Source organism: Peromyscus eremicus, chromosome 5, assembly GCF_949786415.1.
Source record: "Peromyscus eremicus chromosome 5, PerEre_H2_v1, whole genome shotgun sequence".
In the NCBI taxonomy this organism is placed as follows: domain Eukaryota; kingdom Metazoa; phylum Chordata; class Mammalia; order Rodentia; family Cricetidae; genus Peromyscus; species Peromyscus eremicus.
The window spans coordinates 84435720-84453121 of NC_081420.1; the positions used below are offsets into that span (position 1 = coordinate 84435720).

The window sequence follows — 17402 nt, forward strand, 5'->3', positions numbered from 1 at the left end:
AAAAAAAACAAAAAAAAAAAAAAAGAAGGGCCAAGAAAAAAAAAAGAAAAGAAAAAGGCTTGGCAGAACTGGGCCCGCATGCAATTCAGCAGCAGAGTATTTGCAAAGACATGCTGAGTGTGCCCAGAAACAGAAGGGGCAGCCAGTCACACTTCCCTGTCCGCTTTCCACAACCATAATATCCAACCAGGAGAGAAAGGCTTGCTCAGTAGTGGGGATCTGAGAGTCATAGCAATGAGTTCCTCTTGTTTGCCTACCCACCCCCCACCTTCCCCCCACACAGAGATTCTTGAAAAAGAATGGGCAGCTGGAAGAACAGCACTGAATCCTTGTGAATGCTCAAACAGTGACTTATTTATAGTAAACCTTAACAAAAGAGCCAACATGACTGCCAGACTGCTTTCTGTCAGTGAACTCTACGGTGAGCGCAGAGGAGCAAGGGGTTAGGAGTCTCCCAGAGGAGACTTGACCTGAGGCAGTGAAGTAGCACAGTGAGCCCTTATCCACCACAGGGTAGGTGCCTCACGTTGATTTGCATTTTTCTCTCATTAGTCTACTGGGGAATCCTGAACTAAAAAGTATTAACAACCCCTTTCAGCTGGGCGGTGGTGGCGCATGCCTTTAGTCCCCATCGCTTGGGAGGCAGAAGCAGCCAGATCTCCCAGTTCAAGGCCAGCCTGGTCTACAGAATAAAGAGTGAGTTCCAGGACAGCCAGAGCTACACAGAGAAACCCTGTCAAAAAGCAAAACAAATAAACAAACAAACAAAAAACCCTCTCAGCAAAAAGGGCAAGAATAGGAAAACTAGTTCAGGACGGCAGAGAAAGGGTTTTTGTTTGCCAGAAATCAGCAGAACAGCCTGACTTTTCAGTATGGGATTACAGATATGAACAGCTTGGGGAGCACAGGCTGGAGATTCCCTAGGCTCCCAACAAGACATACCCTGATAAGGGCTTTTCCTGCAGAATTTAACTCCAGTTCAATTCCCAGCACCCACATGGTAGCTCACAACTGTCTGCAACTCCAGGATCTGACACCCTCACCCAGAGACACACATGCAGGCAAAACACCAATGCATATAAAATAAAAATGACATATATACATATATAACCTATTGACTATGTAACAGGGAACCCTAAAGCACAGTGACAATACAGTGACCTAATTTGTTTTGCGTGTGAATCTGAAACTTGGCTATGACTAGTGGGGCAACCTACCCAGTCCCCTCATCACCCTCTTTCTGGAAAACTCAAAAGTAGCATCTGGAACCACCTGAGCATAGTCAGGCCAGCTGTTAGCGATGATTTCAAAGAGATTGTCAGCCAGAATGTATACAGGTGGAATCTGGGTAGCCTGGTTTTCTCACCACATGGTGACCTGGTTTTTACAGGAGCCTTCCAAGAAAGCTGAACTTTTTTTTTTTTTTAAATGACCTATCCTTGGAAATCACATGGTACACATCTCCCACACTCCGCTGGTCAGTGCAGTCACAGGCTCTGACAACTCCGAAGTAGACATTTCTTGATGGGACTGGTTCTGGAAGAAACACTTGCAGTGTTTTTGGTTGGTTTGTTGAGGCAGGGTCCCATGCAGCCAAGACTGACGGCAAAGCTGCCATGTAACAGAGGAGGATCTTGAATTCCTGTTCCCCCTTTCCTCTGCCTGTGAAGTATTGGGATTACAGGTGTGTAGTACCATGATCCGCTCCACGACATTTTAGCTGCCACAGTCATTTTGGAAAACACAGCATGCTGCCCCAGCTGACTAGGAGTGGCCTATGCCCAAACACTGTGGTTGTGGTCACCAGTGTGGTCAGTGGTCACTTGTGCTAGCCCTATACCCTAGCTTTGCCCCAGGAAGGGAAGTAATGACCAAAAGTGACCATTGGCTCAGCTAGTACTGGTGGGGCTTCAGAGGGCTTTAACCAGCAGGTGGGTGTGTTTCCTTGTTTTGTAAACTAAAGAAAAGGAGAACTATTAGCTGTCTGGAATTGGCCTTCAGGCTCAAAGGCCACAGGCTACCTAGTGTCAGATAGATCTGTTCAGGAAGCCGGAGCTTTGACTCAGACCCTACTGAATGAATGAAGCTGTTCGACTACTGTCCTCTTAGCCATCCGGTGTGCCCAAGTCTGCCTGACTTACCCGTTGGTTCATACTCCTCTCAGCCTTTTCAGCTATGAGTAACTCATTCTCCCTGATGGTTGTTTGCTTTGTTTTGTTGTTTTGGGGTTTTTGTAAAAGAAAAGAGCAAGAGGATTTTAGGCTGGGCCTTCTGACTTCGCGCCCTGACTGTGCAACGTGAGGAAAGTTACTTTCCCGTCTCTGTGCTCAGTATCTTCAGATCTCTGGCAGGAGTAGAGAGATACTGTGCGTCTTAGGGATTACTATTGCTTCGATGAAACACCATGACCAAAACAACTTGGAGAAGAAAAGGGTTTATTCAGCTTACATTTCCACATCACAGTTCACCATCAAAGGACGTCAGGGTAGGAACCTGGAGGCAGCAGCTGATGCAGACGCCATTGAGGAACTTGGCTTGCTCCCCATGGCTTGCACAGTCTGCTTTCTTACAGAACCCAGGACCACCAACCAAGGGATAGCATTACCCACAAAGGGATGGGCCCTCCCACATCAATAATTAAGAAAATGCCCTACATATGGACATTGTGGAGACATTTTCTTAATTAAGGTTCCAGTCTCTGAGATGACTTCAGCTTATGTCAAGTTGACACAAAACTATCCAGCACACCGTGCAAAGCAGCAGGCTAGATGCGGGACTAGCGTTCAGAGATGGAACTCCAGTTGTGGGCTCTCAATATGTCCAAGGCCTCCTTTTTCCAGGTCACACCCCCTCTTGGGCCTCGCATTCTCAGTATGGATTCATATAGCATTAATTAGATTCACGATTCCAGGCTTATAAGCTGGGAGTTCCGGGGCTGCTTTGACCCTTCTTGTGCCACCTCCTTCCTAGCTCCGCTGAGCCCCTCACGTACTTGGCGCCCCACAAATGCCTAGGGGGTATATGGATGGATGGACAGAAGCCCGTGCAGCTTGTCAGTGCGCAGGAGCCCTGGACTGCTGTAGCCCTGGGTCCTCTAAGGGCTACTGGGTGCTGGAGGGGTAAGGGTGTGGGGGTGTGGGTTGTTGTTGGCCAGGTCGGCAGGGGGCGCCCGAGGAACAGGGCGGGGCCGCACCTGTGCTGCTGGCTGCTAGGGATGGGGAGGGGACCGGCGCCCGAAGCAGCTGCGCGCCCCGCCCCGCGGGCTCCTCCCAGCCGCCGCGGCCCCTTAGCTGCTGCCCCGATGCGCTGCTCCCGAAGCCAGGACTCAGTAGTCGCCAGAGCGGTTGGAGCACCCGGGCCGGCTCCCGCCGCCGCTGCCCACACCCCTCGCGGACCCCATTGGCCGCATGGAGTCTCCGGAGGGCGCTGGTCGGGGAGGTGAGTCCGATCCGGGTCCCCCGAACCCCAGCAACAAACCGCAGCCCCTCCCTCTACCCATTGGCCCACTGCTCCCGGGGCCTGGAGATCTGCAAGTGCCTCCTGAGCCGGCCGGTCCGACTCAGAGCTGGGGGCAGAGGAGGGGGCCGGGCCGGCGCCTTGGAAACGTGCGGGGACCCGGCTCGGGAAACACAGACTGCATCTCTTCCCCTGCTCTTCGAGCTCCGGAAGCCTTGCTAACTGCCTGCCTAGGCGGTGGCGAGGGGTTTCGCCCCGAGCCCCCTACCAGTCGAGGCTGGGAGTGGGGGAGGGGCATGCCGGGACCCGAGTTCGGGGTCTGGAGAGGCGATCCGTGGGGGCGATGCTACCCGCTTGTTCACGCGTAGGCTTTGTTCGCCCCAGCGGCGAAACCAGGAGGAATGATAAGAGGCGGAAGGGGGTCTGGGGCTCCGGGCTGAGCTGGGGTTTTGGTGAGGTCATGGCGCATGCACCCGAGCTCCTGGTGCTGCAGGGCAGCGGTGTCCGTGCTGCCCAGCTGCCATATATTTGGAAGGGAAGGTGTGAATGGTATGCTCCCTCCTCAGCCTCTCTCAGCAGCTGGGGACCCTTGAGGACGAATATCCGACCGCGAGTCTGCCCTCCTTGGAGTCTGCCCATCCGCAGGTGGCTGATAATAGAGGGAAAACTCTTAAAAATCACCCCCACCCCCCCAACCCTTCTCAGCTTTCCAGAAAGCTTTTCAGGGATCAATCGCTGTGGGAACTTGGATGTAAGCTGAACAATCCTTCGCTTGCCTAGCCATGCCCAACACCTCTAGGATTTCCTGAAGGTCCCATCTCAAAAAGCCACCAGGTGCCTGAGGATCTGGCCAGCTTGCCATTCTGCTGACAGGCCAGCCACATGATGGCTTCTTCTGAAGCCCAAAGGGCTGCCCCCTGGGAGTCGTCCCCCAAGCTGTCTCCTGTGTCTGCAGGCGGGGAGCAATGTCCTGTTTGAGAACCCTTATCCTCCTAAGCACTAGACACCCTCCAGCCAGTGGGATGGGTTGTGCTTTGTCGTTGTTTTGGGGGGCGGGGGAGTCAGAACTGGCGCTATTGACAGCCCCAGGACTCTGGGTCTTCCAGCACCAGCTCTGTGGGTACCAGAAGGTAAATGCAAGGACTTGCTTGCAGAGAGCGAGCTCAGGGTTATTTTTGAGCTATGCGATGTTCGCAACCTGCCTGTGCCCCCTGAACCTCCGTTAGCCTGGCCGTCAGTACAGACAGCCCCTTGTATAGGGCAGAGGTTTTTCTTTCCTTCTCTGGAGAAAGGAAGAACTTGCCCAAAAGCTTAAACGGGGATGGAACGAGTTGTTTCTGATGTGTAAATGAGGGGCTGGGGGCCTCAGACACCTGATTCAGTGAACAAATACGAGCTACTTTATTCTGTGCAGGTACCGTGCCTGCTTGTAGGAGGCACAAACTCAAAGGGCTGGTGTTCTTGAGACCTTTAACAGGGTTTACTTGTCTGCATCCTGAGCTAGGGAGCTCTACTCGGTGGGACTTCATAAGGCCTCATGTGGGTAACTATGACTGTCATATCTGAGTTACACTTTGTTTTGGAGAGTGTGAAACACACACCAAAGCAAAGCCCAGTATGATGGTCCCACCTCCCAGGACCACAGCCAGGCTAGCTCATACAGATCTTGTCAGTATACCTTCAGTATTTTGCATCAAATCTAGACTCATTTTCATCAATAGCCATTGAAGAAACTATCTCCCAAAAGTGAAATTTTTATAAAGTATCGTTAAGCTGGGGGTCTGACTCTGTAGTGCTGGCTACCTGGCACTTCCTATGCAGACCAGGCTTGCCTCAAACTCGTAGAGATCTACCTACCTCCTGGGTGCTGGGATTAAAGGTGTGTACCACCATGCCAAGCCTAATATGCAATTTTTGTAGCTAATTTTTTTTGGGGGGGGGACAAGGTCTCATTACATAGCCCTGGCTGACCTGGAGCTCACAAAGATATGCCTACCTCTATCTCTTGAGTGCTGGGATTAAAGGTGGGCCCCACCAGGCCCAGCTAATAAATTTTGGGGTGGTTGTTGTTTTTTCAAGACAGGGTTTTTCTGTGTCACAGCCCTGGCTGTCCTGGAACTCACTTTGTAGATCAGGCTGGCCTTGAACTCATAGAGACCCACCTGTCTCTGCCTCTTGAGTGCTGGGATTAAAGGGGTGCGCCACCACTACCCAGCTACTAATAAATTTCTTAAAAGTGTGCAGACCATGGAGTTGAAGGATGTGCATGAAAGTGTAAAAGATGCCCTCCTTGAGAAGCCTTGAGGGACCAAGTCTCTGTCTCTTCCTCATCTCCAAGGGATCCCCAGAGTCAGGGAAACAGAGGCTGTGGCCCCCGCACTCTGAAGATGAGAGTAGATGTGGGGTCTCAGATGTGATGGTATGCATTCAGGGAGAGATGCTGGGGAATGTGGCTCAGGCGGCCCCCTACCACTGCGACAACCTCTCCTTCCTGGTGGTCATTTTGTTTACATTTATTTATTCATGTCATTAATTCATTTGTTCACTTGACCAATGGCATAAAGCGTGGCCAGGCCTTTGGAGCCCAGCAAGATTTGAGCCTAGTTTCCAAGTAACAAATGTGCTAGAAATAGGGCAACAGCAAAGCATTATGTGACAAGTTAGCCCTTAGGAAACCTGGTAGGCAGGAAACTCAGCACCCCAGCTCCAGTCTCCACCTACAGGTTAGGGTAGCAGCAGCAGCAGCACCCCACCACACCCCACCCCTCCATACAGGCGCTATGGGACCAGAGCCAAGGATCACTGTGGAGTCCTTCCGGGGCATCAGACACCCTCTCTTCTCTACCCTGTCCAGGGTGACTTGAGGAGATCTGAGTCCATTCAGCTACTGCTCAGACAGTTGGCCAGTATTTGACCCTGCCCTGGCCTGCCTAATACAGTGGCTCTGCTTCCTACCTGGGAAGGACAACAGATTTTGCTGGTGGAAAATCTGTTCCTTTCCCTACAATACCTTGGAAAGAAGGTGCAGACTAACCTGGATGGTTCTTAGCACAGTCATTTGTTAACTGTGGGGCCTTGGGGTCATCCATTCAGACAGACATGAGGGTCATCCATTCATACATACACACAGATGGGGGTCACAGGCTTCCTCTGACCTGGTATATTTTGACTTCTGGCCTCAAACTCATGAACTGCCTGCTGCCACTTCCCAACTGCTGCGATTGTCAGTGTGGCCACCACACCAGCCTCAAGGTTGGTCAATTGACTTGTTTGTAGAATCTCACCGAGCCCTGCCTCCACCTCCCAAGTGCTGGGACTATGGGCGTGTGCCATAAGAATATTCTTGATGGTGACAATTCTATCTTCCTCATTCTCCTCCTCCTCAGATTTGTTTTAGGATAAAGCACCAGGATTTACAGAATAGAGACAGGACCAAGGCCAAAGCAAGATGGAAAAAAACAAAACTAGATACGTGGTGCTACTTTAAAGACTTTACAGATAACTCTTACCTAGTGTGCATAATGGTCTTGGTTTGATCCCCAGAACCCCACACAAAAGAGGTCCTGCATCTCATTGACTCCAAAACGTTACGGGCAAAATTCGAAAAGATGTAATAAGGCCACTGGTCCTAGGGGCTTAAGACTCATGTGATCCCAGGATCTCTAGTGAGGGGTGCAAGATAGGGGCCATACTTGCTATATAGCTAAGGTCTTAGATGGGGTCCCTAATAAGCACAATACCTCAGAAAACAGAGGCAAGTAGGAAAAGTAGCAGCATTTCTTCCCTTCCACTTAGACTGTGTGACCTCTCATAACAATACAGATAGACTTTGAGTTCAGAACCCTTCAGTACCTTTCCCAGCACACTCCAATAGAAGCTATAGTTCAGAGGAGGTCCACTGGTCCTGCACACAACCCCACTGTGGCCTTCTCCCCATCCCCTGCTTCTGCACTCCTGGCCCCACCTGAGATCCACACCCCCCTAGCTTGCCTCCGATGGGCAAAGACTGAAGCGTTCATGGATGCTCCAGACCCACATCTGCTGCCAGCACATTCCACCAGGAAAGGCAGGCTAGCCTGACATGCAGCTGTCGACAGTGGGAGCCTGGGCTGTGGCCTCCTCAGTTCAAGTCTTTTCCACAGCAGCAGCTGCTCTTCTCAGTGTGCTTGGCGTTCATCACCCAGGGCTGTCAAAAATAATCCATCCCAGCACAGATCCACAAGTCACACAAGGGCTTTCATTCACCCAGGTACTCACCGAGTGCCTTCAGGTGGGGGTCAGACATACCATGAAGGACTAGAAACCAGAGAGGGTAGTTGGAGGGTCTGGGAAGAGCCCTGGAGGACAGGGCAGGGAGGTAAGGAAGGCAGGTATGCTCTCCTCTGGGAAGATGGTGACCCAGGGGACAGGCACAAGGGGACACAACCCGAGTAGCTGTTGAGATCTCTGGCAGGGGTTGAGGAACGGTAAGGAGGCTGCTGAGGGGAATGGGATGGGAAAGGAACTAAAGGGACCTGCTAAGGGCTCTGAACTGTCCCATAGGAGAAGCTGCAATGACTGCGTATGGAGGTACAGGCGAGTCCCGAACTCCACTAAGTCATGACACCAAGCACTAGAAAGGAAACCCTAGTCCTAGTGTGAGATGAGGAGCAGTCTCCACCCAGCAGATCCCCGAGGGACTCTTGTTCTCCAACAGAAAATTGTTAAATAAGAAAAACAAACAATCCACTTTTTGAAAAGCGCATTCACCAAACTGCAGCAGAGCTGGTAGTGGAGGATGATGGGATAGGATGCCACTTCTTACTTCACTTCTCTTTCCATTTGGATCCAAACACTACCTAGGATTTTCAGAAGGAGGTCAGTCCCCAGCAGAAAGACAGGAACTCACAGGTTCCTTCATTAAACCCTAGGCCAGCCAAAACCTAGAAAAAGCGCAGTATAGGGACACTAGAGCCTTACACTGGCAAACCTGATGTGGAATTCCCATACTAAGAGCTCCCTCAAGTTGCAGTGCTAAGTAGTCTGTCTGTCCATCCACTGTCCGTCTGTCCACTGGCAGATATCCTTTGCCTAGCCACCCAGAGAGGACAGGGCCACAAGCGAGTCTGGGAACCCCTGGCAATAGCAGAATGTCAGAGGACCTGACATGCCAGCTCCTCATATTCTTCCCCACTCGCCGCAGATCCTGGTCCTGGAGGGATGTGGGGGTTCCCATGCGTGTGGAGGTGACACAGTGTCTTGGTTGCAGAGATTGTTAAAGAAGTCAAGGTGCCACAGGCTGCCCTGAATGTCCCAACTCATGAGACAGGGGACACTTGCCATACACCTGTGGCAGAGGAAGAGGGAGTTGGCATCCCAATACCAGCACCAGGGTTCCTGCAGGTCACGGAGAGGAGGCGTAAGTATCACTGACCATCCCAGCAGCAGAGAAGAACCCCAGTCATTGGGGACAGAGCAGGCTGAGGGCGAAAGGCAGCAGCACCACCCAGTGATGGGCAGCTAGGCATGCAGTTGCCCATCTGCAAAATGGAGGAGCTGAGAAAGCTCTCCAGTCTGGAGTATGCAGACCAACTGGGGATCTAGGTGTGCCTGGGTCTGTCTAGTACTGGCTTTACAGAAAGTGCCAGTTCAGGGAATGGCTCAATGGGTAAACTGATCGCTGTGAAAACATAAGAACCTGAGTTCAGATCCCCAACACTCCTGTCAAAAAAAGTGAAGCATGATGGTACATGCTTATAATCCCTGAACCGGGGAGGCAGGAACAGAATCCTTGGGACTTCCTGGCCAGCCAGTATAGCCACATTGGTTAGATGAGAGTCCCTATCTCAAAAAGTAAAGCAGCAAACAACTGAGTTATACACCCATCAGCTTTGGCCTGCATGCATGCACACATGTATGAAAACACACACACATAACCAAGTGTCAGGTCTCCCATGTGGGAAGAAGCCTTCATCAAGCAGGACTGAGCGGTAACTGTGTCTCCTGCAATCCCCAGAGCCTCTGAGCAGTGTCTCCTCTCTGGAGGTCCACTTCGATCTCCTGGACCTCACTGAGCTGACTGACATGTCTGACCAGGAGCTGGCCGAGGTCTTTGCAGACTCCGACGACGAGAACCTTGCCACTGAATCCCCAGCAGGTGAGGCTGCAGTGGTTTGGGGGAAAGGAAACATAGAGGAGGTGGTCTGGGCCCTGTTCCCCTCAGATTCCGACTTAGAAAACACTTTTTCCACCCAACTGTGGATATAGCACTTGTCCGCACATTGCGTCCCTTATTTACATCTTGCACTGCTATTTCCCACATAGGAAGGAATTTCCCTCCTGTCTCCTTCTCCTTGACTTCTCCCCATGAACAACAGGAAGCTAAAGCCATTGTTCCTTGAAAATATAACTTACTGGATGTGGATTTTAAGTTAAGCCACACACAAAGAGAGGGGGACATTCACCAACCTGGCCCTCCTCAGATCACCTGACTGCTTAAGCCTCTGGAAGGGTGCTATCACCTGGAGCCGGCTGTGTGGGGAAGACCGCAGCCTCACCGTCTTCCCATGCTCTCCCGAACCCCATGCCAGCAGAGAATGTTCCAATCCCTATGGCCAGAACATACGGTTTGCCACAAATCCTAATTGGGGACAAAGCCTTCAATCAGTCTCCAATGGGGAAAAAAATATTTTTGGTTTTTCTAGACAGGGTTTCTCTGTGTAGTCCTGGCTGTGCTGGAATTTACTATATAGACCAGGCTATGTTGTAAGTTCCAGTCCAGCCAAAGCTACTATATAGTGAGACCTTGTCTCAAAAAAACAAAGAACAAAAACAAAAAACTTAGCCTTGACTCCAGTGACTCCAAGGGACATCAGAAAAGTCCTTGGCGATCATATAAAATCTTCAGTACTGTGGCAGACACCCAGAAGCAGATGTATACCCAGACGCCTTATCAACAAGACTGGCAGAGGCACAGTGTGGAGCCTCAGCCTTTGCCCCCCAATTTTACTCAACTCTAGATTCTGTTTTCACCAGGTCTGCACCCACTCTCTCGAGCTGGCTGCCTACGCTCCCCCTCCTGGACAAAAGCGAGGGCAGAGCAGAACCGCGAGAGACAGCCCCCCAGTGACCCAGAACGGCAAGGCACAGTTGTGGACACGTTCCTCACTGTGGAGGGGCCCAAGGAAGATTAGCCCAACTCCATCTGTTCGAGAGTTGCTGAAGGGCTGGGCCAGACCACTGTGATGGCGAATCAGGACAGTACTGTCACAAGAGGTGTACTCCGTCAACTCCAAGACTCCAGCCATCACCTGACAACAGGTCAAAGTCTGGGTGCCAGGCACAGGCCTCTGGGCACCCCAGCACAAGCACAGCCCAGTGGCCTTAGGTCCAGCTGGTTCCTGGACCCTGAATCAGGGATGACACTGTATGGAATCTCTGCCTTGGGATGAGAGGAGCGATGGAGTGGATAATGGTGGCTTCGGTCTTCTAAAAACTTGTCTCTAGGACAAGACTTTTTGTCTCTTGTGAGATTCCAAATAGGTTCAATGTGTGGGGATCCAAGCCCGTGAGAGTTGCCCAGGAACCTGTGGGGTGTATATCCAACCTCAGTGAGCTCATAAGCCCAAAGTAGATTCGGTGGTCAGTCATGCGTTGGCTCTGCTGTCCAGCCAAGTGGTGAGGACAGGTTTACTTCCCTAAAATTTCCACCTTAAAATTTGCACCCTTCCTCTGCCCTGGGCAGGTACCACTGTCTCTAGTCTCCTCCCCGGGCCTGCTTCTCTTGGTCTGTGTGACAGCTCAAAGGCTGAGAAACTGTCCCATGTCTTCCTTACTTCAGAACACCAAACCTCAGTGACAACTCCCACATTGCTCGGATGTACAGAGTACTGGCTCCCCATTCCTGTGTCTCTCCTAAGGGCATATATTGTGCCTATCCTCCACATCCCATTGCCTAGCTCAACCACCCACATAGCCTGTCAAATGCTCAGTTGGGAAGCTCTGACACTGTGGATGTCTTGGGAGCAGCTCAGGGGAGGCGGGGCCCATCTAGCCACCCACTCTCCTGTGAGATGTTGGACACTCAGTTTAGATGTCTCAACACTACTTTCATGTGCTCAAAGACAAAACAGACTGCTGCTCTGACCATGAATCAAAGACTGGTTTTGAAATAAAGGTTTACTTGCTTTCTGTCCCCAGGCCAGCCTGCCCTGCTGCCCACTGTCTTCTGCGGGAGACAAGGCTTTTGATCTTCATTTGCTACTGAGGAAAAAATGCCCTGGGATTCTTCGGGGGGTGGGAGCAGCATCCAGGATGCTCCCACTTCAGAGCCACCCTGCCTCTGCACTGTTGACCCTTAAATGTGGGTTATTTCTGCCTGTCTCCTGAAATGAAAACCAACCCTGGTTTCCAAAGGACACAACCCAGCATCTGCCTTTTAATCCCAAGGTAGCTGTGTACCCTTGGCCACCCTCCAACCTGCCAGGGTCTTACCCCCACCACCCACTCTTCCGCTGGAGCTTCCATGGGGCACATTTACAGAGTGGCATTAAAGCCTCCCCATCTTTGGACCCGTGGTCCTTCTAGCTGAAATCAAAGTGCCACTGGGGTTCTGCTGTGCTGTGCTAGGCTGTGTTTATTTGAGCGGCATTTTAGGGGCAGGTGCCCTGAATTTCTAGTCTCTAAGTAAGAAATAAAATCCTGCCAGTTCTTCCAGACAACAAAGGTGGCCTGAACTGAAGCACTCCGCCCAAAAGCCACAGGGAAGCCCAAACCTTGCTGCTTAAATTAACCAGTGAAATGAGGTGATTATGAAGGCAGCCAGGAGTGAGCGTCTTCCTGCAGGCTCAGGTGACCGTAACTTCCCACACGGGCAGCCAGGTCCACTGTGTACATTTTCTGGGCATGGTGTGATTCCTGGCACGTTCTAAACACCCATGTCCCCTTTCCCTTCCCCCAGAGGGAGGCAGGCAGGGAGAAGCCCTGCCAACCTTAGTGGCCCTTAGTTCTGAGCAGGGAAGGATGCCTGGCTCACACCCCTTGCTGGCCTTTACCTGCTAGCATACTTTCAGGTTTTCGTGACAGGTGGAGCAGCACCAGTATGGTGTTACCTGTTCTGCTGTCTAGAAATGGAGTGTTGTGACACACACCCCTTAAGTCACATAAAATAGGAAAATGGATTCCATTGATAAAGTACCAGCAGAGTAAGAGGATGCTATAGCTCTCCAGAGCACGGGGCTCATAGGCGGATCTCTGTGAGTTTGGATCTGGATCAAACAGTGAAAATGTGGGGTGGCAAACCTCCACAGGGACACTGACCAAACAGGATGGGAGGTGCAGCCCAAGTGTGGTTAGAAGTATGTTGACACCTCAAGGATCTGGGGTGCACAGGAGCCCTGCTCCCAGATCATCTCAAGGGTAGTAGATGACTGTGGTCTGCTGTGATTAGGGTCAATGGTAATTCCAGTCTTCCAGAGGCGTACACTGCCTGTCCTCCACATCCCACTGTCCAGCTCCTCCATCCCCACAGCCTATCACATGCTCTGATGGCACATTCTGACACTGTAGATCTGCCTCAGGACCAGCCCACCCTACCCCACCACTGGTCAGTGACTTTGGAAAAAGAGTCCCACAGATATGCCAAAGTAGCAACCTCAAATAACCCTGTGACAATGCTGGCCCTAGAGTCTCTGCCAGAGTCTACGATGTCATAGGCCTTCTGGGGCCAAGGAATCGCCCCCTCCCCCCCACTTCATCAGAGGGAACCTACTACAAGACCTCTAGGACCCTAAGTAGCTCAGTGAATAATGATTTGGTTGAGATCATGATATAAACATTGAGCCCCAAAGTTTTTTTTTTTTTTGAGACAGGGTTTCTCTGTATAGTCTAGGACCCTGTCCTGGATCTCAATCTGTAGACCAGGCTGGCCTTGAACTCACAGAGATCCACCTGTGAGCCCTGAAGATTTTAAAAATTCATATATTTAAAATGAATTCAATAATGTGGGGCTGGAGAGATGGCTCAGCAGTTAAGAGCATCAGCTGCTCTTCCAGAGGTCCTGGGTTCAATTCCCAGCAACCACACAGGGGCTCACAACTGCCTATAGCTCCAGCTCCAGGGGATCCAATGGGTATTGCAAGCACATGGTACACATACATACATACATGTGGCCAAAACTCCCATACACATAAAATCAGCAATTAAAAAAACGTTTTTTAAAATTTAATAAAGTGCATTTTACAAACAGCAAAAGTGGAAAGTATCTGTCCCCTGATAAAATTTCTGAGGAAAATACAATTTAGAAAATGTACCATACTATGTACACCCAGTGTGTCTGCTCTTTAACCAGGCCCCAAAGAAAAATGAAGGATAAAAAGGTTTAAGAGGCAGAGAGCAGGTTTCCACTCTCCTGACTAGTCATCCAGGAAGCCCATCAACATCAGTTAAAGGGCTGGAGAGAGTTCAGCTGCTAAAGTGCTCGCTGCACAAGTATGAAAATCCAAGTACAGTTCCCCATCATCCACATCAAAGCCAGGCACAAATGCACGCCTGTAATCCCAGCACCGGGAGGCGGAGACCGGAGGATCCCTAGAGCTGCTGGCACAAATGCACGCCTGTAATCCCAGCACTGGGAGGCAGAGACCGGAGGATCCCTAGAGCTTGCTGGCCTGGTAATCTAGCCAGATTCAGTAAGAGACCCCATCTCAAAAAACAAGGCAGATTGGCTGGCAAGATGGCTCAGTGGGTAAAGGCACTTTCTGCCAAGCTTGATGACTGTTGGAACCCACACAGTAGAAGGAGAGACCGACTCTCACAAGTTGTCCTCTGACCTACACATGTATACCATGGTGCATATGTGTTTGTGGACATGCATGTGCAGACACAAGCACAACTAAATAAATGGGAAAAAAATCAAGATAGAAAGCAATTGAGGGAAGCATACCATGTCAACCTCTGGCCTCCACATAATCATATGCACACATGTAATCATATGCACACATGCATATGTACACACATGAACACCTGTAGGCACACATACAAAAACCTTTAAAAAGTCAAGGGAGCCAATGGATTCCTCCGCAGGCCATGAGCAGACTTGAAGAGCGGGCTGATGCAGCTGATGGTGCTCCCAGGGAGTCCTGGAGGTACGCAAGAACACTCTCATGGAACTCCAGGACCCCAAGCACTGAGGTCTGAGTGCAGGCCTCCCCACACCCCAGGATCGACAGGAAAAAGACGCCTCTTTTAGCCCCGGAGGCTTGGACTCACAAAGCCCTTCCTTTCCTCAAGAGCTGTCCTACAACGACATGGTTGATAAACAGGCACCAGAGACAGAGGTCTCAGCCCAAACAACCCTTTTAGAGATTCAAAAAAGAAAGGGGGGGCGGTACCGGGGAGAGGATTGCTATAAAATGGAATTAAATCTGACACTCCACCAGTGAAGCAGACAATTCCCAAGGCTAGGCTCCAGGTCTGACTGATAAAATTTCTGTCGATGCCACCAAGGCCAGGAATGGCCACACTTCTCTCCTTAGCCAGAGATCTGCAGGTGTGCTGGCTTTCTTTCCTCTGAGCAATCACCTCAGAGGCAGCTATAAGGCCGCAGCACACTTGGAAACCCCATCAGTTCTGTGTCCACCGGAAGTGTGATATAGCTCCTAATGGCCCTACACACAGAATCCCCAAAAAGACAACACACACTCATGGCTTCGTAGAAGCCGCCGTCCAACTCCCTCTCCTATCTGAACTGACAGACCTCTAGGTTCAGGGCCGGGGCCTCAGGCTACACCTCTGATCCCTCAGCTATTACCTTGCTGGAGCTGCCAAGTCCCAGCCCCTCTTCTGTGGATTCTGAACGGTCTCACCTAAAACATCTGTTTGCAGTTGTCTCCTGTTTTAATTTGTTTTCCGGTTACTCTGACAGCTGTTCCGCGAAGGCAGCTCCCAGTCAACATGGTCACAGTGGCCACCCACAGGCCACAGCTATGCAGGGCTCTCCTGTAAGCACCGTTCAGTGCCTCCTTCCTCCCGCCCCTGATTCCAGTCTTTCAGCCCCTCAGGAAGGTCTGTGTCCTCCTCGAGGCTGCCGGTGCCCTCTACAAATTCCTCATAGGTGGACTTCTCTGCAAAGGGCCGAGGGCCCAGGAGCTCTATCATGTCGGCCTTCTCCAGCACTTCTTTCTCCAGGAGTCGCCTGCTCACCTGAAAAGGAGAGTTACCCATTAGGCTGCTGTGCCCAGGACAGGGATGGCCTAGTGGTCCTGATGCAGGACATAACCTAACCTAAGTAGGCCCACAAAGACCAGCATGGCTTGACCATACCCCAACCTGGGACCCATGACCTGGCTATCTCTGAGTGAAGCCCCACTCACCTTCTCTACCTGCTCCCGGCACTGTGTGAGCAGCTCCAGGGTCCGATCATAGGCAGACCTGATAAGGCACCGGACTTCCTCATCAATGAGCTGGGCAGTTGCTTCACTGTATGGCTTTTCCACCATGGTTTCTCCTTGTCTGGGAAGGTCAAAGGATACCTGGCCTAGCCTCTCACTCATTCCAAACTGCACAATCTGAAGTATAGGAGGAGCCTAGGGTTAGTTGTGTCCAATGCAACTGGCAGAGTCACACACTAGGACACTGCTCCTTACCTGGGCATAGGCACTCTGGGTGACCTTCCTCAGATCATCCTGAGCCCCTGTAGTGATCTGACCAAAGAACAGCTGCTCAGCCACCCTACCCCCCAGCATCATACACATGCGGTCGAAGAGCTGCTCCCGTGTGTAGAGGTACTGCTCGCGGGGAAGGTACTGGGCGTAGCCAAGCCCCTTGCCCCGAGGTATGATGGACACCTGAAAAATAAGAGCCTGGAGCTAAAGGAATGGGTCAGAAGTCAAGAGCATGGACTGCTCTTGCAGAAAACCCAAGTTCAGTTCCCAGCACTCACATCAGGTATCAGGTGGCTTACAACCATCCTGAACTCCAGCCCCAGATCAGATGGCCTCCCTCCAGGACTCTTTAAGGACTGCACTCATGTGTACAACCACACACACACACACACACACACACACACACACACACACACACACACACTCTTAAAAAAAAATAGAGGCTGGAGAGATGGCTAACAGTTAAGAGCATAACAATTAAGACCCAGGTTCAGTTCCCACCACCCACGCAGTGGCTCACAACCACCTGTAACTCCGTAAGTTGAGTTCCAGGGCATCTGACATTCTTCTGCTGTCACCTGGTGCACATAAACATGCAGGCAAAACACTCACATGAATAAAATAAATCTTTAAAAAAATTAAAATTAGGGGCTAGAGAGATGGCTCAGCAGTTAAGAGCACTGGCTGCTCTTCCAGAGGTCCTGAGTTCAATTCCCAGCACCCACATGGCAGCTCACCACTGTCTGTAACTATACTTCCAGGGGATCCAACACCCTCAAGCAGACATGAATGTGGACAAAACACCAATGCACATAAAATTAAATTAAATTAAATCTTTAAAAAAAAATTAAAATTAATCTTAAAAAAAATCCAAAACCTTGTCTTTGTCAGCCTCAAACAAACTAACTGTTCCACCAGGAGCTACACTGGCCACGCACCCTTATGACTGAGGGAGGCAGGGTAAGAGCCCTGAGTTTGAGCCACTGGAGACCAACGGAGCTACCCTGAGGAGTAACACCACAGCCTCAGTGTCCGACTGTCCACGAGGCTCTTCAGGAACTAAACGCACACTTACTCTGACAAGAGTCTGATCCAAAGCTTAAGACTTAAGCAAGGCCTCACTCAGAGCCAATACCTCCTGTTCTGCTTCTCCACCCCCAAAGGAACTGGACAAATTATAGACCAACATATTCCTTGAAAAGTAAAAGGGGGCTGGTGAGATGCTCAGATGGTAAAGGCACTTACCACCAAGGCTTAGGACCTGAGTTTAATCCCCAGAACCCATACAGGAGAAAACTGGTTCCC

At 50.9% G+C, this 17402-nt stretch overlaps 2 protein-coding genes across 2 annotated transcripts in view; one reads left to right on the top strand and one right to left on the bottom strand.

Annotated features, from left to right (window-relative positions):
- The first annotated feature begins 3214 nt into the window (after positions 1–3214).
- On the top strand, positions 3215–10948 carry Dbndd1 (dysbindin domain containing 1). Its single transcript, XM_059262493.1, is given in 5 exon segments — positions 3215–3355; positions 3357–3438; positions 8705–8854; positions 9452–9592; positions 10471–10948. Coding segments are annotated over 5 exon segments (672 nt in total). The 3' UTR covers positions 10629–10948.
- Positions 10949–15311: 4363 nt separating this feature from the next.
- LOC131911610 (AFG3-like protein 1) overlaps positions 15312–17402 on the bottom strand; it is a 30308-nt gene continuing 28217 nt past the window's right edge. Inside the window, exons 15-17 of the mRNA XM_059263844.1 lie at positions 16080–16280; positions 15807–16001; positions 15312–15636 (exon numbers count right to left, since the gene is read on the bottom strand). Of these exons, the coding sequence (XP_059119827.1) occupies positions 15418–15636; positions 15807–16001; positions 16080–16280 (615 nt within the window). The 3' untranslated portion in view covers positions 15312–15417. The remainder of the gene's footprint in view (positions 15637–15806; positions 16002–16079; positions 16281–17402) is intronic.